Here is a 24135-nt window from a genome sequence, read left to right on the forward strand (position 1 = left end):
CGTAAATTTTTTTCTGTTGGGAATAACTTGGCACAATATAAACGTTTTTCGTTCATTATGATGCCTTCCAGTAGGAGATGCCCGAAAAAGTCCTGAGAAAAATTTATTTTTTGAGTTCACATCCATATGAGGACAGGTGAAGATGGGTGGAGATGAGGCTGTTCGTGTCTTCCTATGAACAGTGGCCCGTAACTTTGCTCCTGTTGGGAATAACTCATCATAATATAAACGTTTTTTGTTCATTATGGTGTCCTCTAGTAAGAGAACCCTAAAAAGTCCTAAGAAAAATTTATTTTCTGAGTTCACATCCATATGAGGACAGGTGAAGATGGGTGGAGATGAGGCTGTCCATGTCTTCCTATGAACAGCGGCCCGTAACTTTGCTCCTGTCGGGAATAACTCATCATAATATAAACGTTTTTTGTTGATTACGGTGCCCTCTAGTACGAAAAGCCCTATAAAGTCCTAAGAAAAATTTATTTTCTGAGTTCAGATCCATATGAGGATTAGGTGGAGATGGGTGGACATGGGTGGAGATGATTATCTATGAAGAGTAGCCCGTAACTTTGCTCCTGTTGGGAATAACCCAGCACAATATAAACGTTTTTTGTTTATTATGATGTCTTCTAGTAGAAGATGCCCGAAAAAGTCCTGAGAAAAATTTATTTTTTGAGTTCACATCCATATGAGGACAGGTGAAGATGGGTGGAGATGAGGCTGTTGGTGCCTTCCTATAAAGAGTAGCCCATAACTTTTTTCTTGTTGGGAATAACCCATCACAATATAAACGTTTTTCGTTTATTATGATGCCTTCCAGTAGGAGATGCCCGAAAAAGTCCTGAGAAAAATTTACGTTTCAAATTCAGACCCGTATGAGGATAAATTAGGATAAATGAGGATGAATGAGGATGACTATCTATAAAGAGTGGCCCGTAAATTTTTTTATAGAAAAAAAACACAAAAACTGTACCAAGAATTTCATTTTTTATGCAATCGACGTCGGACAGGCGGAGGCAGATGACACTGTCCATGTTTATGGAAAGTGGCCCGTAAATTTTTTCTGTTGGATAACTCCATACAATACTCACGTTTTCCGTTCATTATGATGTCCCCTAGTCGGAGAAATTCTAAAAAGTCCCGAGGAAACTTTTTTATGCATATGAGGAAGTATCAGGGAATCCCAAAACTTCTTTTTTAATATGAATACCGATGGAGAACTGGTTGATGGAATTAATTAATTATTAGAGCGGTAATTAATGAATAGTAATGAATGAATGAATGCATGAATGAATGAAAATATTTTGTTAACGTTGGTCATACAGCAAATATATTAACTTGATTGTACAGATTTTGATTAATACGTCTGGTGTATCGTCATGACTCTGTGATGTTGAAATACCAGCCTCCGGCTTATTATATACCTCTAATATATCTCTATATATATTCACACATGACTTCTCTGGATATCACCGGTATGTCAAATTTGTGATTAACCACCATTATATTCCATACTATCGCGTTCGCTGGTATAAAGTTAATGTACATGTCACATTTATCCAGCAATGCTTTATTATAGCCAGAGGTATATTATATATCTTTTTTTTTAATTTTTTTTATTTTACATTATGATAAAGGAGTACGGGTGTACATTAATGTAAAAATGATAAAAAGGCTCGTTGGAATAACTTCGATACGAATTATTTCACAACTTTTCTTTTACAATCATTAGACATACATATTATGTAGCTCGTGGGTACTTTTTCAATTACCCAATGGATGATAAGTTGAAATAATCTTTGTGCTAATGATTCCTTTATGTATTTGAAACGGTACTTTTCTACAGGGTACAAGTTTTTGTCGTTGTCATCCAATAAGAGGAAAATAATAATGATAGTAATAAATAAATGATAGAAAGAAAGAGAAGAAAAATAATAAAGGCAGATTACGATTATCGATTGTCCTCTTTCATTTGGTCTAAACTTTATTTTTTCTGTCACTACCTCAGATATAACACACGGGACTTTGAAGTACTCCGCAAAACTGTTGACAAAGGCACGTTGATAATATGCTAATCGTACTTGTGGTTTTTTGCAGCAGCCTATCCAGGGCTGGTGAAAATACCAGAGTATGACAACCAAGAGCTCACCCTCTCTTGGTAGTAAAAAAAAGAAGAAAGTAAAACGTAAAAAAAGTCATCCGCATAAACTTTCTCTTGTCTATCCATTAACTCAGTCCCTAAAATTTCTGCGACTCATTTCTTTTGTTGTAAAAAAAATAATAATAATAAATAATAAAAACGTGTTGAAGGTGGGTTTAAATTACCGGGGGTATGAGTGGAATTGGGAAGCGATCAAAGATTGAGGAGACGAAGCGAGCCCAGCATCAACTTTTGGTAGAACTTTAGCGCAATCGTCCTGTCAAGAATAGCGACAACAAACGGGAGTGATATAAAAAGTGAGTCGTCGTATCAACGGTGCAGTGGAAAAAAGTGGGAAGAATAAACGGCAGCGTGTTAAAGATAAAAGAAAAAAAATAATAAGAAATATAAACAATGGAAAAGAAAAACGTATAGAGTTGAAGAAAAAAAGGGCGTCAAAAGTCTTTACGCGATTCTCGCGGAAGAATATCTCATCACGTAATGTCTGTTGGCAGCTAGAGTTTGGTAGCGGGAGGCGGTAGCAGCTGCAGCTGAGTGGCGATGGTCCAGAGGGGAGGATAGGCTGGAAAGGCCAAGAGATAAAAAATAAAAAACAGTAAAGGGGAGATAAAGGGTGCGAAAGAGCGGATGGGTGAGAAAGAGATAAAGAAAAAAGTGTAATCATATGATGACCGTGTTTGCGAGGGATGTAGAGTGAGAGGAGTCCAGGGGGTGTGGATACATGATGGTACACACCAGTGCAGTGCAGTCTGTAGATAAAAGGCTGGGCAGAGTAAAGGAGTGTAGGGTAAAAGAGGACGGCAGGGTGAAGAGTGAGAGGGTAGAAGAGGGCAGTTATATTTTTTTTCCATTAAACATATTTATTCACGCGAGACCCCCAGCCTGCTCGCGACTCACAATGTCGAGCTCTCTTTTGCCAAGGACACAGTTCATACCGTTAAATCTCCCACACACGTGGTGTTAGGGCTGCGTTCATTGAGACGAGGGCCAGGGGACCTGGGGAGTGATAACAGAAAGGTGCACAAAGTGAAAGTCATAATGTAATCTCTTAATGGGAGCATCAAACACAACACGTACAGAAGGCGCTTGTATCGTCTGGATATTATTTTATTTATCAATGTATGTATTTATGTACATACTTTTTTTTTATTCAGATACTTGGTTGTATGTGTGTGTGTGTATTTTATTTTCTACTTGTATTTATACCCAGATGAGTTAGTTTTTTTTTAGGGGTATGTGTGATGTTTACAAGTTGATGATGCAAATGGAGTAAAGAGTACGCTCTGATTCTTCCACGAGGACCTTTTCATCTTTTACTGATGGCTCTTGAGTTTTGGATAGGCCCTTGTGCTGAGGGTACTTGAGATAGGGCGCTGGACCGAAGGATACGTGGATAGATCCCCGTGATGCTCCTGGCCCGGACTTGCCGAGTAGAATTTCAATCCGATGATTGCTTATATGTAAGTTTATTTGTAATCTTATCTCTATCAATTCAATGAGATTCGAATATGCAGATACTGCTGATAAATTGATTTTATATAAATCAAAAAAAGTATTTTATATTTTTATCATCAGTCTAAGTATCGTTGAGTATTAATTTTAAATGCGGGCTGCTGTATCTACGGTACAGGGTTTCAAGTTGAAGATATGTAGATTATTCTGTTTCACATCTGTCGGTTCTTTCTCTGCTCGAGGTGGCACCACTTTCTAGCTTGCGAGCGGAAATAAAGTAGATTCGTTGTGTTGTTTCGTATTTAAATGTCTTTATTTATTTAATTCGAGTAAAAAATTTATAAATAATTGAACTGATTAAAATAATTATTCAAACGAGATATTTATGAATGATCTGTTCTTTGAACCAGTCTTCATCAAATTGCAGATGATTTGCTGGTATTGACAGAAAATGAATTTTTCCAGCTTCGTCCATTTCCTTCAATCCCAAACGATCCTAAAATTAATAATAGAAATTATTATATTAATTATATTAACGAAGAAAGTCGTTCTCTTCTCTTATCAGAAAATAATTGATATAAATTTCGGCGTGCGTTGTTCTTCCCGCAAATAGAAGCAAAAATTTATACTTTCAAGTGCAGATCTGATGAAATTAGGATATTACACACCAAGGGAAAAAATTAGAACATTTAAACCCGCGTGTCTACCCGAGCCGAAGGTGAGTTCTACTTTCCTCCATGGTGTCTATACTATTTTTCACCAGATTTGTACCTGAAAGTTAAAATTTTTTCACTATACCAGCTCCGAAAGTTCAAATTCCTGTCCTGGTTACAGGGAAGAAAATCATTCTCTTCTTTTATGAGAAAAAAATTGATCAAAATTTCGACATGTGTTACTCTTCCCGCAAACAGCAGCAAAAATTGAAACTTTCAAGTGCAGATCTGATGAAATTAGGATATTACACACCAAAGGAAGAAAATAGGACATTTAAACCCACGTGTGTAATTGTGTACCCGAGCCAAAGGTGAGTCTTACTTTCCTCCATGGTGTGTATCCGATTTTTCACCAGATTTGTATCTGAAAGTTTAAATTTTTTCACTATACCAGCCCTTATTAAAAGAATCGATTTAAAACAATTAGAAAAAAAATTTTTTAAATACTTTTTAATGCTTTTGAATACTTTTGAATCACTCTTCTTATGGGCATTTAACATTGCAAATCGTTTGGAATCGTTTCTTTTAATCAGGCAAAAATTTAAACTTTCAGTTACAGATCTGGTGGAAAATCGGATACATACCACGGAGGAAGGTAGGACTCACCTGCAGCTCTAACAGACAATTATACACTTGGGTTGGAATGCCCTACTTTCCTCCCTTGGTGTGTAATATACTAAATATGTTAAATATATGAGATTACTAGTACGTACTTGGACATAAAGATCAGACTCCTGAAGTGTCTGCAATTCAGTTGATTGCCCAGGCTTGTAAAATCCAAACCACTCGGTCTCACGTGGCTGTACCATTGTGTCATTCTCAAACTTAACAAGTACCAAGGTCTCTAGACGTTGGAGATTTTCTTTATAAGTCTACAATAACAGTAAACATACATAATATTAAAAAAATATATGAATGTCTGGATAAAAGGAAATTTTTATCTGCTATTTTTACCTCATTGACAACAAGCTCATTGTTAATATCCGCTAAGAAAACGCTATTCTTCTTGTACTCGTCTTCTTTAAGCGGATCGTGCCAGTACTCGGCCTGAACAAATCGATTTTGTATAAAGGACAAGTAAGCGCCGTGATTTAAGATTCGTCTCAAGTAATCACAGACTTTGTGCTCCAAAGAGCCGCAATTTGGAAGCCCGTAAACGCCCTGATGCTGACCGCCCAACGAAATAAGATTTTTCATACCAGGAACAGGACATCTTTCAGCAACGCCGCGCAAAAATTGACCACCCTGGGAAAACCCAATGGCATTGAACCCGTCTTTCAAATTGTTATCGTTCGCTAAGTCTTCGCAAACTTCTTCTATTTGTTCATTAACATTTTTAAAATAACTATTCTCCACATCCTGCATAAACAAACCATCAGCTTTATAATTTTATACATTTTTTACAAAGTTAACTGTCAAAATATTTACTACCTCTATGACATTATTTCCAATCCTGATGGACTTGACATAAACATCTGGTATTTCTTCTTCAATTATTTTTTTAATCTGCCCCAGACTGAAGGAAAAACAGCAGCTGTCACCTGGTGAATAAAATGAAATATAATTTGAAATTTCCCGCTTGGAAATTACGCATGATCATGAACATTGAGGACAGTGAACGAGAACGAAGCGAAAACTGAAACTCAACGGCCATGACAGTGACCATTTACCGTAATAACTACAATTTATTGGACTTATTAATTTAACACGTACTCAATTTTTCTTAATTGATAAATTTAATTGGTAGATATGAAAAGACTCACCCATTCCATGCCATAGAACTACTGGTGTAGGATTTTTTTTTAAAGTAACTGCTGATAGTAAATATTGATGAGAGTTTATTAGAAAAAATATAAATACAATATTTGCTTTTAAATTATACATATTCGTTGCAGTATTCAAATATATTTTCAATAATAATTTAATATATATTCACTGTGTACAGAGATTAAGATAATGTGGGTACTCTTGATCTTGTTTAAAGGTCGGGACCTGACTGGCTGACCAAGCAAAATATCTCCCGCCGCGAACTTCATGCTTGTTTATTATATACATATATATGTATAGATATATGACAGTGTTGAATAAATTCGCTTTTTGGGCACCAATTTGAGTCGTCGAACTCAATTACAAAACGCGCGCTCGCTAAAATCAGATTTCAAATTTTAATTACATGGAAAAAATTTTTTTTAAATTGAAAATTTTATACATCGATAACGGATCAATAGATTGAAATGATCACTGCATTTTTTTTTGTAGAGAATTGAATGCTGTACAAAAAAGATCTCTTATAATTTTTTGAGAAATCTAATCGTTCAAAAGTTATTGAAGCTTTAATTAAAATTTGGTAGATTACTCGTTTTTTTTTTATTTTCCCGCGGTAACTTTTGAATAATAGATTTATGAAAAAATTAAAAGAAACCCTTTTTGTAGTTTCAATTCTCTACAAAAAAAGTTATGGTCGTTTCCATTAATCGATCCTTGAACGATTTATAAAATTTCAAACTAAAAAAAATTTTTCCCAAGTAATTTAAATAGGAATTTTCAAAGTAAGCGCGCGTTTTGTAATTGAGTTAGAGGATTCAAATTAGTGCCAATTTTTTTTTATGTTTTATACAACGTAATTTTCGTAGGAGACCAAAAAAAAAATATTTGATTCAATACAGTTTAATATATACATATATTTATACATATATGTGTGTGTGGGTGTACATACATATGTGAGATTTAAAATAATACAAGCGCGCATCGGACGGATTCCATATAATAAGAAACTTTCTCAGTTAATTATTTTTAATTACAAAAATTACATTACTTATGATTAAATCTTTAATTATTTTTTAACAATAATAAATCAGATAAATTTAATCATTGTAATTAAAAGTATAACTCCATTTCTCTCTACTCCATTCCTATATTTTTTACAACTAATACAATTTTAGAATTTTAATTATTAAATTTACAATAAAAAATTATAAATGACATTTTTATATTTTTTTTTTTTATCTAATGACTATATATAAAAATATGTAATCAATTTTTCACAATCAATTATATTAAAATATTTATTTATAATTAAATATTTTTTTTATCGAACCACGAATTGTTAAAATTAAATGGCACATTTTTTGACAATCAATTACTCATATAAAAAAATATAATAATTACGGCCAAAGATTTGAAATAATAATTAGTTACCAAACTAATTAGTACTCGATATAAATAATAGTGGTAATAATTGAATTAAAAATTATCACCTTTAAAATTTAAAAATATTTATTAACCTTTTAAAAAAATAGTTGTATCCATTAATTATAAAAACTCTCATTTCCGAGACTAGTTTTAATTACAATGAAAAAATTTTCAGTCTTTTAAATTTATTTTGATTAACTTATTTATCACGAGATTCGTAAGAATAATTAATAAAAATCGATTGTGCGATTTTAAACCTATCAATTAATTATTTATCATTAAAACAAATGCTTATAGTTATCATCATATAATTAATATAAACAAATCTTATATGATATAAATTTTTTAAAAAATAAATAATTATAATTATACAGTAAATATTTACTGAGTATTAGGTAAAGCACTTGTCCTATTATTAGTATAAATTAATTAATAATTATTATTTATCAAAGTAAAAAAATAAAAACTAAACAATCTTCCTCAGATCTCCCGAGTGATGTCGATAAAGTGACCGTGAATGAGCGCGACACGTGAGCTCGAAGAATTCACGATTGAGGTCATTAAGTCGTTTTTCAAGTCGCAAATGATTGAGGAATCGATCCTTTTTCGATCTACTAAAATGTCCTCGTCCAACAGTCATTCTAAATGCCGCCTCTTCCGCAGCAGACATCGTATATCTTTGATCATCGATGTCATTATCGTCATTTTCATTATTTTCAGGCTGCGTTCTAGTTCTTTCCAGAATTTTTTCACTGCTTACTTTTGGTTCTACATCTGAGTCTGTAATAAATGAGTAAAGTAAATTAGTCAGATATTTATTTATCATAAATATTACTTGATATTTTATATATATATATTAGGGTGCGTCATTTCGGAACAACATTTTTTTTTTAAGTGCATGTGGAAAAAATCATAGTTTAACACAAAAAAAAAAAAATTTCGCGCAAGAAAAAAAATTCTATGTCGATTACAGACCTAGCTCATTAAAAAATTTGATTTTCCCATTTAAATAACACGGGAAAAATTTTTTTTTTAGCTTCAAGTATTGTTAACTCATTAAACAAATCAATAGATCGACTAGACTAATACATATTTTTGTAGGAAATTGAACGCTCTACAAAAAAGGTCTCTTATCATGTTTCGATAAATCCATATGTTCAAAATTTATTGGAGCTCGAAGTAAAGTTGGAGATCTTTTTACTTTTCCGGCAAAACTATCAGACTTATCACAAAATGTTGTAGAGTTTTTTTTGTTGACAATTTTATTCTCTACAAATTATTATCAGTAAAGTTTTTTCAAATTTCCCATTATTTTCTAGTTATTTTTATTTTAATTTCAAGCTCTTAAAAAAATGGTTCTGATCGATTTCAAGAGCTCGACATTTTTTCTTGCGCGAAATTTTTTTTTTTGTGTTTAACTATGATTTTTTCCACATGCACTTAAAAAAAAAAATGTTGCTCCAAAATGACGCACCCTAATATATATATAAGGAATATAAATAAATTTTTTACCTTCACTAGAAGATATAGAAGAGGAAGAAGAAGAAATGGATGCGGAAGAAGAATTGTTCCAAGCGGGTGCCTGCTGTCTTTTTAAAGTACTGGGCGTTGAAGATACGACTCTAGATCCAGTATGAACTGGAATTCCATTCTTAATCATACTCTTAGCAATTAGAGATGCGTCGAAACTAGAGGGACGTTTTCGTCTGTACCTCAGCTGAGCAGCTCGTCTATTACGATTTTCTTGGTGACTAGAAAGAGTGTCCGTAACACGTGCTACTGATTGGTGATTTGTGGCATCATCAATTCCTGCTGATGCTGTTGTAGGTGTTGATGAAGTTTCCAAGGTTTTCATTGGCTCAACATATCTGAAACAAAATATTTGATCTATTAATAAACTGTTGGCAATTTTATTTACTTGCTGAAAAATAAAAGCAAGTTACCGCGATCCGGGAGATATTCAAACTACGCTTGAGACTTTATGTCTTCAGAGCAATCCTGTGATTTTATTTTTCTGATATTACGATACACGAGAGTAATAATCTTGTTGGAATGTTAATTATCAAGTACTTAAAAATTATATCAATTTAAAGTAATTTAAAATTTTTTTTTTAATTGAATTTATTAATGTAAGTACTGTGATAAAAATATATCACATGTTCTCTGAAGAGATTAATCTCTTACGAGTGCATCGTATGATAGGTCGTAAGTAATAATTTATTAATAAAATCAGAAGAATGGATTCAAGAGCAACAAGTGAGTAATTTCAAGTACTGGAGCTGAATTATCTAGTGAAATAAGTAGTATTAAGTGTATACTGGGTAAGAGCAATGAGTTTTAAGAGGCGAGACAGACACTGATAGGCTTGAGTGGGCAGTATGACGGTCGTCAAATTTAATCGCTATCGGAATCGGTGTCGTCTATTGCCCGTGTAAAAAAAAAACGACTATTTTAAAATTCAAATTGTAAAACTACGACGAACTTTTTAAAATTCTATAGAATTTGATTTCCCGTCTAGTCGATCATTGATTTCCCTATAGGAAAAATCAATGGTTCAATTGATACTATAAGTGAACATTTTTTGTGTTCCTGAAGATCGGAACGTTTTTCGCGCAACGAAAAAATAAAAAATTGTAAAGTAAAAAATCTACTGGATGACTAGATTTCTGAAATCTTTCGCATTTAGATGCTGGTATATCAGCTGAAAATTTTAGGCCAACCCCAACCTCCGAAACTAATCCTTAAGTACTCGAATTACATGAATTTTTTTTCATTATAGTTGCGTGAAAAACGTTCCGATCTTCAGATACATCATTTTTTGACTCGTTTGTAAACTTTTTTTGACTCTCTATTGAAAGTGTTATGTTTTACCATTTTTTTCCGTGTAAAATACGTACAGAAAAAGCTAATTTTGATTTATTACTGAGAGTTTTGTTTTTTTAGCATATTTTGATAGTATCAAGTCAACCATTGATTTTTCCCTAGAATTTTCGAAGATTAAAAAATATTCATCGTGTCACGTTTTGGAGATTAGAATAGTCAGCGCTTTTTCAACAATTTTTTTTTTTTTTTTCACAAGTAGAAATACTCTTAAATATATACATATATACTATGAAAAATTGGGAGTTCATTCCAAGTGATTACGGATTTTACGTCACCCGGAGTTCCGGAGTAAAAAAAAAATCACTCCGCATACGGAGTAAATAAGAAGTTTGTTTTTCCAGCGGGAATCTAAATTTGACATAAACCCACATTCACTCCCATTCAGAGTTTTGATATTAAAATAAACTCCCATTCGGAGTGAATTTCAAATAAATAAAAAATCCGCTCCGATTTAAAATCGCGTTCACTCCGCAAATTTTTTACAGTATACCCACTAGTATTTTGTTATCTTATCATCCCAACTTGTTCTCATTCAATTTTTGTACATGTCTCGTTTCATTTCAAGTACCACACGTACAATTACTCGGGTGTTTGACCCCCGCCGAGGTCATACCAAGGGACTGCGTGTTCCAAGGGTGACCAGAATCATTCACTCAGGGTTTTTTTTGTTAAAAAAATTTCTATTCATCAGACCTAATTATTGTAAACATGTTTTTTACACCCAAATTTCTTATCGTTTGTCGACTTGTCCATAAATATGCAAAACATTAAATTTAAAAAGTTATACCGTAATCTTCATATATATAAACTACATATGTATTTAAAATCTATATATAATTAAGATTAAAAATTTTTTATTGACACAAATGTTAATTATGGATTTAAATTACTTTCATTATAAATAAAATATATCGAGTACATTAAACTCAATAGTCAATAAATAATTTACAATACATTAATATTAATTACATATATACTGATTGTAATATCGTTTAAAAACTTTATCTTAAATAATACGCGCCTACTTCTTATCTACATTACAATGTACTTGAATAGATTTAAAAAAAAATTTTATCAGTAAAAAAATGAGTACGTGCTGCTATTATTGATTGATTATTTTTCTGTATTTAAAATTAAAAATTATCTCATTAGTTTAGTCCGCTTATTATATTTTTAACTATTAGTCATACGACTAGACAATAGTGTCATCCATATTTATAAGATAAAATCTTATATATTTTACCTGCAACAACAAAAAAAAATTTTTTTCCTGTTTTTAAATCTGCAAAAAAATTTATTTTCATTGAACTTAAAATTTATTGAATGACTTTTATCATGATTTAAACCACTCGAATCAATTTAAAGATTTAAAATTAAATTATCCCAAGGCCAACAAAATTTATATTCATCGCTGAGTTTATACGTACATACATACTCTGAAAATAATAATACATCCTACAGCAATTATAATTAAATTTATTACCCGAGCGTATTTGTCCATAAAACCTTTAATTTCTCATGATTATGTTATCAAATAATTGCTATCGATAATAATAATTACAATGTTAACATTCAATCAATCATAAATTACAAGATAAAATCAAAAGAAAAATGAAAAGTTACAATTGAACTGATTACAATTAAATTTTCTTCACTACATCGCAGTACACCGGGTATTTTTCTCATATCAGTTACTGCAGCCTTCACAATTACAACTTTAAGTTCATGGTCAATGCCGTTGATTAATAGAAGCATCAATTCTTCTTGACATAATATTGTTATAATAAACTCTGCAAATAACAAACAATAAAACATGTGCATTAAACGCATGAGTATTTTATTTTTTATCAAACGGTCTATTGTCTTTAATTTACTGTAACTTGGCTACTTTTTTATATTTTATCATTGTAGGTAATTAATTACTTCAAATGATATCATTAATAAGTATTTTTATTAATTACCTCATTATTATTAAACTACGCACTTATTTACCAGATATTTTAAATGATACTGAAGTTAGACGTCCAATAATTTTTTGATTTTTTTTTAAGCAATAAATTGTTAAAAAAAAAATATTTGAAAAAATTGCACCTTTAGTTTATTAAATTTTCTACATGTGCATATTTTTATTTTTATTTTTTTTTTAGATTAAGTCGTTGAAACAAAAATTCAAAAATTTTTAACTGTCTGCTAACTTATGATCCTGGAGTTAACAATAAAAAATTTTTGATTTTTTTTTTTACAGCAAATTAATTGTAAAAAAAAAAAACTAAAAATATACACATGTAGAAAATTTAAAAAACTGAAAGTGCAATTTTTAAAAATATTTTTTTTTATAATTTGTCGCTTAAAAAAAATTCCAAAATTTATTAGACGTCAGCCAACTTCAGGATCATATATTTTAGACATTTAACTTTACCATAACTAAATGCAGATCAATGAGCGAATTAAACATACACTTGTACGCACATATATATTTATATATATACATATAAATATATATAATTTTAAGCCTACTCACGTCATGAGAACAAATAATACTTGCATACAACCGAGTGAAAGTTAGTCCATGGATTTGAAAATAAAACGCCAATGGAATGAGAACGAGAGTCAGGCGGGTAATTTTTTTTTTTTTTTATTTATTTCAATCTTTTATTTCGCCTACCGAACCTGTTTATCAACGAAAATGTGAAGATATAAATAAAATTAATTTATGATAAAATGAAAGTCGCAAGGTCTGTAGATAATTTATATACACGTACATATAAAGATTTTTTATCCCGTTTTATTTTTCATTAATATGATATATATAAAATTTAATTTTTCAGATATAATGTAGCGTGATTCATATTTTAGCAAGAGTATGAAAAAAAAATAATAATAATAAAGTAAAGTATAACAAAGACCATGAACTTGAAATATAAAGTTGATCATAGCACACACGCAAATACCACATCAGCTCCGGAAACCAGTATATGACTACATGGGAGACTGAAATGATACGGTGTACATATACAATATATATGTATATATTTATTTATAAGTAAGTATGTATGTGTTGCTCACATATGGTCGGAGATGGAATGAAAGAGTACATATGCACTAGTACTATACGATGAGTCGTGATTTAAGTACTCGTGCACTTATACCCAGGCACGCAGCCAATTATAATTATTGTGCTGTAACAACTACCTGTGTCATACATATAAATACATCTATTGTTTAATAATTATTGTCACACGCATTTAGATTTTTTTTATTTCATAACTATTTTTTTATTTTACCACAAACCTGGGAAATTCAAAATTAGATACCGGAGTTCAAGGTAAAAAATACGGCATTTTGTACTACGATTACTTTCTTTATTTGTTTACAAACAATCCAAAGTACTCAAGTCTAGATAAGAATTTATTAATGTCAATTTTGAGTCACCAGGTACTTGTACTTGTACTAGTACTTAAGATTACCGGTGCATGTATTTTTATTTGCCGATTAATAAAAGAGAGTTTAAGATATAATGATAAGAAATATATTTTTATTAAAAGTATCAAATGTGATAAGTGAAGAAAATAATTAACTTAACAACTTGATGGTTGAGTCATCAGAGTTGGATTAATCAGCAAAGTCCCTCGACACAAGATTCGTATTTTTATACATCTTTGACTTGCCTTGATCCGAATTCCATTATGGAATTTCACTATTTATTTAATTACACATGCATTGGATATTATTAGAGTATTTATTTATATAAATATATATATATATAACAATAGCAACTAATAATATATATAGTGATCTAAGACAGAAATTATCTGACAATTGTCCAGATTATTGACCAGTCTGGTCATTTTTAAATTTGATTTCAATTTTCGCGCCAATTTCTTTTGCCCATAAAATAATTCAAAAAAATTGACTAAATTATTTTTGTCTTCGATTCCTCATGATCTGACTAAACATAAAGACAATAATTTCGCACTACATATTATTAATATATATAAGAACTTTCTCAACATATTTTATTGTCACTGTATACGGAAGTGTAAGTGACGCGTAACAAGATCTCATTTGTAAGATAAACGAATCCCAGCATTAATTAGAGTGCTCTGATGGGGCTTCGCTCATATATTGAATAAATAAATATACTATAAGTAACCATCAATACATTGATCAATAACACTAAAATATAATTTAATTTAAATATTCAAATGATGAATTTTTCCAGCGGTGACTAATTCCGATGACGAAACCGAGCCGTTGTAAAAATTTATACGGAAGTTCTGAACTTTTGAATGATTCAATGAATAAATAAATATCGGAAATCAAGACTTGAGATTATGCTGCATAATAATAACAAAATGGTGAACTTGAATTTCATTAATGTACAGTACTGGTACATTGCATTTCCTTATGCCTGGTGAATCGACGAGAGTACGATCTAAAAATACAGTCTGGCCGTTATACAATCTATTGAAGCACCAGGGGGTCGAGTTCCCGCCGATCTGGGACAGATGGAGAGGGCAAGTAAACCCGCGTGGTTATTCGATATTCATATTCACTCTCACATATGATATGACAATCAGACTAGTCGCATATGACAGTTTAATATAACGGTATTGAGTCCCATACTATTAATAACATTCAATACTCTGTATGAAATAAAAGTCATTATTATTTATAAACATAAGTACTGACTTACTGCATACCATTGGATATAAATAGTATAATTATATTAATAGTAAGGCGGGTATATTTAATAAAATGTTTTTTTTTTTCATCACAAACCTGTATCGTGGGTCCAGGAATCTCTGACAGTTCCAAGCGAGCTGGGCTGCGACCAGCATCAAGGTTGATGATACAATCCCCATATTACCCTTTTATTAATTTAACTTTTTTTACATCCGCAGTCTCAAGTTTAAATCCGACGAATTCTTGACTGAAGATCTTGTTTTTTTTTTACTTTTATTTTTCAATACACAAGAGATTGTAATTCAAGATTAACGTATCCGCTTTCACTTTTCTCACGTTTTTTTCTCTTTGAAGATGCTAAGGAGTAAGTAAACCAGTAATTGAATTTAAATTTTATTATCATCACTTACATTTAACTTTTTTATCCACTTCACTTTTATTTATAAACTCATACTTTGTTCTTTTATTCCTTTGTATATAAGAGCTTTTGTTGTTGTTTTGTTTAACTATTTTAATTATTTAATTACTCATGAGATAAGCGGTGATAATTTTTAAACTGACGTCATTTGTTTTTAGCGGCAAAAATAAAATAAAAAAAAACAATATATTGACACAAAGAAGTAAGAATGGAGCGCGAAACTGTTGCGTCGAATGAACACGTGTAAGGAGTGGCTTTTTCGTCCAACGCTCTTGGAGTTATATATGAACACGCGGCTGTAAATACGAAAAGTGGGGGTGGAGATCCCCTTCTCTTTTAGTCTTTAATATATCGCGATGTCGTCACACACCGCACACGTTTATTCTTTTTCTCTCTCGATTTTTCATTTTCTCTCATACTTTATTGTATTGCCTTTTTATTTTCGTACATATCATATATATCTTTTAATATCTATATCTAAAACACATGCCACAAGTATTTTGTTTTTGTCGATGATGACTACATGCTCTTGATGGCCAATTGATATGTTTTTAGCATTTGTTTATTTGCAAGACGACAATAGATTGATTTTTTGGGAGCGAATTCATCAATTACATATAAGTTTTTTTTTTTTTTTTTTAACAATTATATCAATAAGTATTTATATTTATATGATGAAACAGAAATTAAGTTGTTATCATAAGATTTATTAATAGAAATTAATGTTTTTATTTAAATATATTACATATATATATATGAATTTTTGTATACATACACAGAAAAAAATAAATTTTGGACGCGAAAAATTTTTACTCCTTAGGAAAATTTTTTCTTGACCCATGAAATTTTTGTATTATGAATTTTTGATGAAAAAAAATTTATGATACGGAAGTTAGCGGACGTCTAATAATTTTTGGATTTTTTTTAAACAATAAATTACAAAAAAAAAATATTTGAAAAAATTGCACCTGTAGATTTTTAAATTTTCTACATGTGCATATTTTTAGTTTTTGTTTTTTTGTAATTGATTTGTTGGAAAAAAATTTTGAAAATTACTAATTGTCTGCTAACTTCAGGATCATAAAAATTTCCGGGCTGAGAAAAAATCTTTTGCACCAAGAAATACTTTTTGTGTCTATAAATATATAAGGAAAACCAAAAAGGTCTCAAAATAAAATTTAAATTCATGATTTTTAAGAAAATCAAAAAATTTCTTTGACTGAATATCTCTCAAAAGCTTTGAAAAACTGTCAGATTTTATTTTACGTTTTCCGATAAAATTTCAAAAAACTCTCTCCTGAAAAAGTCATAATTTCACTTCTTTTTCTGTCTCTAGAACGTCCACTCGATTCCTCTACACTTTTCTGAAATTTCAAAAGTCTTATTCCGAATTCCACTGGAGTACTAAATTTCATTTTTTAAAACCTATAAAAAAAAAATAATATTAGTGATAATTTTTGAAATGCAGCCAATTGGCATAAAAGCGGAATGAAAGTTAAAAATAATAAATAATAAATGTTGTACGTTATCTAACAGTTTCAACACAAGACATATTATTTTATTACTTACTTACTCGTTATTTTCTATGCATATATTATTGTTTTGTTTAAAAGTACATGTCGGAAGTACGCTCATAAAACATATTCAAAGGACCTTGATAGACTTATACGCAACCATTGTCATGGACTATTGACTATTGACTGCAATTACGCCTATCAAATGAATCTTAATGTTCTTTATTGTTGTTTTCATCTCAAGATTTTTTTTAATAAATCAAAGAGTATTCAAAATTATATATTTCGAGTCACTGCCATTTAAATCGTCGTCCGTAAATTTAAATAGATCTCTGAGTAATTAGATTTTAATGTTATTACTCATTACCACTGCCGTTAATTAAAAGTAAAAAAAATGATCCTGAAGTTAGCAGACAGTTGAAAATTTTCGAATTTCTGTTTGAACGAATTAATTTAAAAAAAAAAAATAAAAATAAAAATATGCACATGTAGAAAATTTAAAAAACTATGGGTGCAATATTTTCAAATATTTTTTTAAAAATAATTTATTGTTTAAAAAAAAATCCAACAATTATTGGACGTCGGCTAACTTCAGTATCATAAAAAAAATATGAGGATATAAATCTAGGGGTCGTTAAATAATTAATAATAAAAACATTTAAATTCGTTGACTTAAAATGAGTGCACTTGCACTGATTCGAAGGCACGTCCTTGGCCTTCGATAAAATTTTATACCATAATTGTCAATCCATCTTGTGATTCATATTTATTTTTAAATCTATCTTTACAATCGTTTTATTGATGCATTAATTACCGTATCGTTTTTTTATATTTTATCTGCCTTGTATTTGTCATATTTTTTCTACTGACATTTTTTTTTATTATTATTTCCTGCTAATTAATGATAAAATCATTACTAGCTAATGAATAATAAGGAAATATAATTATTTATACTCAACATATTTTTCTACGCAGTTTAATATATATAGTATAATTTAAAAATACATGTATGATAAATATGCGTGTGATTTAAAAACTTTAAATTATTTTACTGACGCATTTTAAATTTAAACTCAAGTACTTTCCTACTGTATTTTATTTACTTCCAATGATAATTTATTACTTTAGCTTATTTTTATTACATTTCAATTTGTAACTCCGGATGTTTTTGGTCTGCTTCCCATGACCTTTGATAAATTGTTTTTATCTATTTTTAAGTATGAAAAATTTTATATCAAATGTCAATTTTAAATTTTAAAACGAAAAGAATTTTTTTTCACTGCGAGTTTATTTTTAGTTAAAAAAAAAAGTATGACGACACAAAAAACGTAATAAGAGAAATTAATATATTTTATTGTCGGGCAAATGTGATAATTAATTTATTATTAATGACTCATTGAATCGCGAGTGATTATAAGTAACTAAAAGTATTAAGTAATGTTATTAACTGATAACTTGTGAACTCGGAATCTCCAAATGAAGATTGACGATTACTAACTATTTAATAATTATATATAGTCTTATATATTCTAGTGGTACTGATGTATACACAACAACAATAATTAATGATGTAAAAAAAAAGCAAAGCAGTTTAACAATTGGCCTTAAATTTAATTAAATGTTTAATATTCATGTTGGCAGGGTCAGTGTGTTCTAGTTTTCACGACTGATTCATTAAATGTTTTATTCGTATTCGTAAGTTTTAATTATAACAATTCAAGGGTCATATGCTGATGATTGTTTTGTTCGTGTTAAATATTTTTTTAAAATTACAAAAATAGTCGGACGAGAATTCAGTGTAAATTAACGTAAGAGCCAGCGCATGAGTTGGATGGACGATGCCAAAGATCTCTGGCAACAAGTTGCTTTTAAATTCTCCAAGAGATTAACTTACAATCACATATATATTTATAGTAACTGGCGTTACGTTTAAATTAGAATATCAAATAAAAGTATTCCAACAAATTGACATCTTACTGCCACTACTTAAATATTTAATCATGTAAAAAAATATAAATTTTAATTCATTCATTTTATTGCTGATTTACAGTTTTTTTTTTTAATTTTTTTATCAAGTAAATTATATGTTCAGTTGACCAAAATACAAATACACTCAGCAGAGCTCATAAATTTAAATAATAAAAATTATTATAGTTTTAATAATAAATACATCTACGAATTCAAAATAATATATATTTTTAACATTTTATTTATTGTATTTTGATACTTTTTTTTTGACCGTTCGAGGTCTCATGCAAGTTAACGCTTCTGACATTGAAACAACTAAATCACAATGATGTTCTATTAATAAAAAAATAATTTATAAAATATTGTTATTGACGTTTCAATTAACTGTCATGTCAGTTAATAATAATAAATGCAAAACAAAAATTCATTGGCTAAATTACTAAAATTACTTTTGTCACAACACAAATACTTAAGATTATTCAAACTACTAAAGTAAACAATGATTCATTTTTTTGAATATTTCTACATATATATAGATGTATATAGAAATATGGGTAGTACTACAACAATGATAATTAGCTTATAAATAATTGCTAGAAAATATAGAGCTACAATCTAAAATTCTTTGGATAGAGCATTCACTGATTTAAAAATATTCTGATAGCCCACAAGTTTCTAGCTTATGATTGATTTTAGTTTATAAATTTACAGTATAAAAAAATATTAAAATTTTATAAAAGTAAGTAAAATAAATTAATGAGTACAAACGTGAAAAATATAATAAATAAAAAATAATTAAAAATTTTACTTAATGACAGGTTTCCATGCGGTTGGGAATGACATTAGTGTGCGCAAAGACGGTTGGTTGAACCATGATAGGCTTAGTGATATTGTTGACAAGTTGATGGTACACGACTCTTGATGTCACATTAATTGCTTGATCTTGTGTTGAATAAAGCCCGCCTTGAAACTCGTACATGATTTGTTGGTTACGAATTATTAAGATCTGAAATGTGTAATTATAATTAGAAGAGCTCTGCATGGTATCATCTGTTTAAATAATTAATTAAATTGTTACCTTGCAAATAAATCCGGGCGGCACGAGCACTGGGACACAAATGAAGTGACATTGCGCCCCCAATTTCTGAGTAATAAAGTCCTCTAAAATTTTCTTATCATTGGCAGGAATAGGACGTGGCGGACTGATTGGAGCTATTGTAGCACGCGTGATTTCCGGTGAGCAGTTTAAAGTTGAGGGTGAAAGGGAATTAGTACTAGGACTCAGTGGCTCGCTGTGTTTGTTCTTCTTTGCAGTCTGACGTTTATTGTAAGTGCCGGTAAGTTGTTTGCTATTTTGAAACTGCTGACTGTCATTTGAATTTGCTCCAGCTACTGCTTCTCTAATCGCGCGCTGTCTTTCTAAAATTTTTGATGAGCCAATTGGCTTGGCCCAACATACCTCCCAGTTATGTTGCTCAGCAATTCCACCAGGAACTGTAAAAAACATATTTGTAAATTTTTAAAAATATTCTTTTTATTTTTGGAAATTGTCTAAAATTTTTTACGCACCATTTGCAATCTCGAGTACTTTTTTAGCCATTTCACGGGACTCGTAATGAACAAAAGCAAAGTGATTTATTTTTTTTAATTTAAGAATAGGAATACCAGTTACTTTATGAAAAATTTCACGGACTTTTTGATGAGGAAGTTCCAGAGGTAAATTTCTTACAAACAAAGCAGTTACCTGTAAAAAAATAAATTTATTTAATTACTGAGTTGTAAAAATTAACTGTCAAAAAAAATTTACTTACATTCTCCATAACTTCTTCATCAAGAGATTCACCAGGTTCAGGATCTGCCCAATCAACAGCAACCTCATGATCCCACAAAATAACTCTACCAGGTATGAGTTTACGTCTTGCCATGGCAGCTGACCGATGGTCTTTGAACTCAACAAAAATAAATCCGCGGTTCTGTGTTCGATCCTGAGCATTCGGGTACAAATAAATGTCAGAAATTCCGTCAAGAATTTTACCCAACTCTTCAGCAAACTCAGCCTTTGTTTTGTCTTTAGGAACACCACCAAAAAACAGCCGGCAATTATCAATTGACTTGACGACCCCGATCTTGTGTCCAGGACGAATTGAGTATCCGTCAAGCATAGAGCGAGCACGTCGCGCAGTCTTGGCATCTTCGTAGAGTGCGAACGCGTAGCCGCGGGTTGTCCCAGAGAAGTCGAGCATCAGTCTCAGCTCCAGCAGACGTCCAGCTTTTTCCAACACCGGCATCAGTTCATCCTCGTAGCAGTTTCGTGGCAGACGTCCCAGAAAAACTTCAGCTCCTTTGATCCTGTCACGGTACTCCTTGGTGAGTTCGGGTGCCGTCAAACGTCGCTGTCCGTTTTCTTGAACCAGTTCATAGTGAGTACGATTCATTAAATCAATTAAACGCTCAGATATACGACACTCATCATTGATCTGTTCCGTCATCCTCACTTCACTTAAATAATTTTCCATTATTTATATTTTTTACTCGATTCAAAATAAATAAATATTCAGCTGTCAATTTTTATTACACTAGTTAATAATTATTTTTAAAAATATAAAATTTAAAAGCTTCAAAATATTAAATAAAATTTATGACAATCTTCAGCAAGAGACAATCGAGGAATGAACTACCCGGCAGATTAAAATGAAGTCGAAGTAAAGTACCTCCCGCTTTTCGCTCAAATTTCTCAGAATTATCTAGTTCAAATTTCTTCAGCCAATCATAAAATAAAAAAAAACCACTAGCGCCTATCACACCTCTACGAGCAGAAGTCAAACAAAGAAGTTGAAGTAAAGTAGTTCTGAGAATTTAAACGCTCGTCAGTTCCTCGAATTTTTAACTAAAGTAAAGTAACCCTTCAATAATAAAAATAATTCTCGTTATCAAGTTTAATTTATTTTATAAAAAAATTTATTGCGTAAATTCTGTCATGTAAGTGATGTTTTAATATTTTATAAAATATAAATAATATATATATTAATCAATAAGTTTATAATTACAATTTTTTTATCATAAGTCATTGGTATTAAATTCTCGAGCCGTAAATCCTAGACAGTTATTTTTGTGTCTACCATTTATACAGAATTCATCAACCTCACAATCAATTTCTTTTAGCTGACCAACAACTGTCGTCATAATTTCATCAACTTCTGGGTACTGAATCCCATTTTCAATTGCAGTACACAATCTATTTGACACATTTACATTATTTTCAAAATCCTGGGCCACATCTAGCTCTTGCTTCAGGACACCATTGAGCATAGTCGCCTACAAAAAAAATTTCAAGTTCAAAACCGGATAATAAAATTTAATTGGCTGGGTAATTAAAAAAAAAAAAAGTAATTTAACAATCTAGTGACTTACTCGTTTGATTCTTTGTTGCAGGTCTTGCAAATTTTTGTTCATCTGTTCAAATTCTTCAGCAGTGAATTGCGTTGCTTGGATTTTGTCCTCTTCCAGCAGGATGTGCTGAGGTATGGAAACTAATTTATCAACGCAATTCTAAAATATATCAAGTAATTCATTTAATTAATTAAGTAAGTAATTAATTATTATTTTTGCTAGAGTTAGTCTGGTGACTGGTACGCATGATTTAAAATAATAGACAAATAGTTATATAATATAAACCTTAATTCGAGGTAAATAACTCCTACACTTTCGATAGTAAGCAGTCGTTAATTTTTTTCTATTTTTCTCTAATAACTCAGCATCTTCCCCGACAAGTTCATATTTTTTTACCAATGCGTCATGAATTTTTTGACATCTGGTCTCTATTTTTTCTCCTATCAATGATGTTACTGTAAATTTTACAATAATTATCATAAAAGTCAAGTCCAAGATTTAAAAAAAAAAATCATGAAAATTTGAAATTTTTTTTTACAGTAAATAATAAATATAAGTAGTAATTTAAAACAGGAAGTGGGAGAGGGTATTTATTAACATAAAAATAATATAAATTAAAAATAAAATGATGATGAAAATAATTTCTATCAATGGACGAGTGTGATTCTAGTCATGTTCAAACACTACATGATACTAGAGCACACGCGTCCAGCGACCGAAATTTCAAATAATAAAAAATCTGTAAAAATAAAATAAATAAAAAAAAAAACATCATTGTTGTAGAATTCAAGTCTTACGAGTTTTATAAACGCGTCGTGAGTGAAAGCCAAAGAGCTGCATTTCATATTCTTCGCGTTTACGTTTTTTTAATTTTAAATCCATTTAAATATTTTATTTTATCGGTAGTTTAGATTTTTAAATGATTACCCGGCACTTGATTTTTAAATAATTAAAACTTTATTTAAAATGAATTTAATTATAATTAAATATGTAGAAGAACGCGGTGATGTCGAACGTTATAACGTGTCATGACAAATGAACATGGCGTCATTTCCCAGTCCCAGAGTTTGCTTGCGTGCCTCTCGGGCGTCCTTCTTTGTCCTTTTCCTTACGTCCATTTTCTGCGCATGTCCGTTTTTAAAAATACTCTGTCGCTAAAAAAGATGTCGCTGTGCGCAGCCGCTAATCTGATGTTACCTACAGCGGGAAATTTTCAAATCTTCATTTTTTTCGTCGTTATCGATATGGTTCAGAATGGGGGCGCTGCAGTCGCGAATTAAAATCTCGAACTGAAAGACGAATTTTATTACAGTCTTAGTAAATGAAAAAATAACGCGACATTTATCTTCTACGAAAGCGCGCGATAAAATAATTAACATAAAGAATTCCATTGTGCTCATTATCAATAATAATATGCAAACAAACTACGGACATTAAAAATTCACCTGGCGTCAGACATACTTCCTTATCAAAATTAAACACTCTCACAATAGTATTATCTGTTTGATCTTTACATAATAAATTAACTTAAAAAAATATATTAAGCATTCTACGAACTCACGCGTTTGGTTTCATGACACTATTAATGAAAATCTAAATAATCTGTTGCACATAATGACTCACAATAATAAAAATAAACGTGATCCTCATTCACCAGTTGCATAAATAAATTTTTAAATATTTATTCATCATTCAAAAATATTAATCAATGTCTTTTCTCAAAGACAGTAAAGTTGGCGGACGTCTGACAATTTTTAAGAC

At 30.5% G+C, this 24135-nt stretch overlaps 5 protein-coding genes and 1 long non-coding RNA gene across 10 annotated transcripts in view; 2 read left to right on the top strand and 4 right to left on the bottom strand.

Moving 5' to 3' along the window:
• Positions 1–3869: 3869 nt before the first annotated feature.
• On the bottom strand, positions 3870–7347 carry LOC130666393 (palmitoyl-protein thioesterase 1). Its single transcript, XM_057467351.1, has 5 exons — positions 6087–7347; positions 5755–5864; positions 5278–5682; positions 5037–5195; positions 3870–4106 (listed from the first exon to the last, which is right to left on the bottom strand). Exons 1-5 carry the CDS (start codon positions 6205–6207, stop codon positions 3981–3983), a joined length of 921 nt encoding a protein of 306 aa, XP_057323334.1. The 5' UTR covers positions 6208–7347; the 3' UTR covers positions 3870–3980.
• Positions 7348–7927: 580 nt separating this feature from the next.
• LOC130666394 (uncharacterized) lies at positions 7928–16017 on the bottom strand. The gene is made up of 3 exons (XM_057467352.1): positions 15181–16017; positions 9028–9383; positions 7928–8295 (listed from the first exon to the last, which is right to left on the bottom strand). Exons 1-3 carry the CDS (start codon positions 15261–15263, stop codon positions 7982–7984), a joined length of 753 nt encoding a protein of 250 aa, XP_057323335.1. The 5' UTR covers positions 15264–16017; the 3' UTR covers positions 7928–7981.
• On the top strand, positions 12772–15496 carry LOC130666396 (uncharacterized). The gene is made up of 2 exons (XR_008989668.1): positions 12772–13723; positions 14621–15496. It is a non-coding gene; the product is annotated as an uncharacterized LOC130666396 (long non-coding RNA).
• Positions 16018–16397: 380 nt separating the features above from the next.
• LOC130666387 (probable RNA-binding protein 46) lies at positions 16398–22171 on the bottom strand. Of its 4 annotated transcripts, none has more exons than XM_057467338.1 (5): positions 22032–22171; positions 20796–21483; positions 20554–20728; positions 20063–20478; positions 16398–19990 (listed from the first exon to the last, which is right to left on the bottom strand). In XM_057467338.1, exons 1-5 carry the CDS (start codon positions 22043–22045, stop codon positions 19793–19795), a joined length of 1491 nt encoding a protein of 496 aa, XP_057323321.1. In that variant the 5' UTR covers positions 22046–22171; the 3' UTR covers positions 16398–19792. The 4 variants fall into 4 exon arrangements, 2 of the variants coding, with proteins under 2 accessions (XP_057323321.1, XP_057323319.1); XR_008989666.1 differs by lacking the exon at positions 22032–22171 and having other exon boundaries at positions 16402–16927; positions 17076–19990; positions 20796–21864; XR_008989667.1 differs by lacking the exon at positions 22032–22171 and having other exon boundaries at positions 16402–16927; positions 17072–19990; positions 20796–21864.
• Positions 21359–24135, top strand: part of LOC130666388 (neural cell adhesion molecule 1-B-like) — a 42663-nt gene continuing 39886 nt past the window's right edge. The window contains exons 1-2 of one of the 2 annotated variants that reach the window (XM_057467341.1): positions 21359–21404; positions 22417–22505. The gene's annotated coding sequence lies outside the window, so the exon portion shown is untranslated. Of the gene's footprint in view, positions 21405–22299; positions 22352–22416; positions 22506–24135 lie in introns of those variants that run through there. The other variant, XM_057467340.1, reaches the window with a different exon arrangement.
• Positions 22042–23446, bottom strand: LOC130666395 (protein MIS12 homolog). Its single transcript, XM_057467353.1, has 4 exons — positions 23172–23446; positions 22660–22829; positions 22396–22533; positions 22042–22299 (listed from the first exon to the last, which is right to left on the bottom strand). The coding sequence occupies exons 1-4, from the start codon at positions 23254–23256 to the stop codon at positions 22042–22044; spliced, it is 651 nt and encodes a 216-aa protein (XP_057323336.1). The 5' UTR covers positions 23257–23446.

Source organism: Microplitis mediator, chromosome 4, assembly GCF_029852145.1.
Source record: "Microplitis mediator isolate UGA2020A chromosome 4, iyMicMedi2.1, whole genome shotgun sequence".
Classification (NCBI taxonomy): Eukaryota; Metazoa; Arthropoda; class Insecta; order Hymenoptera; family Braconidae; genus Microplitis; species Microplitis mediator.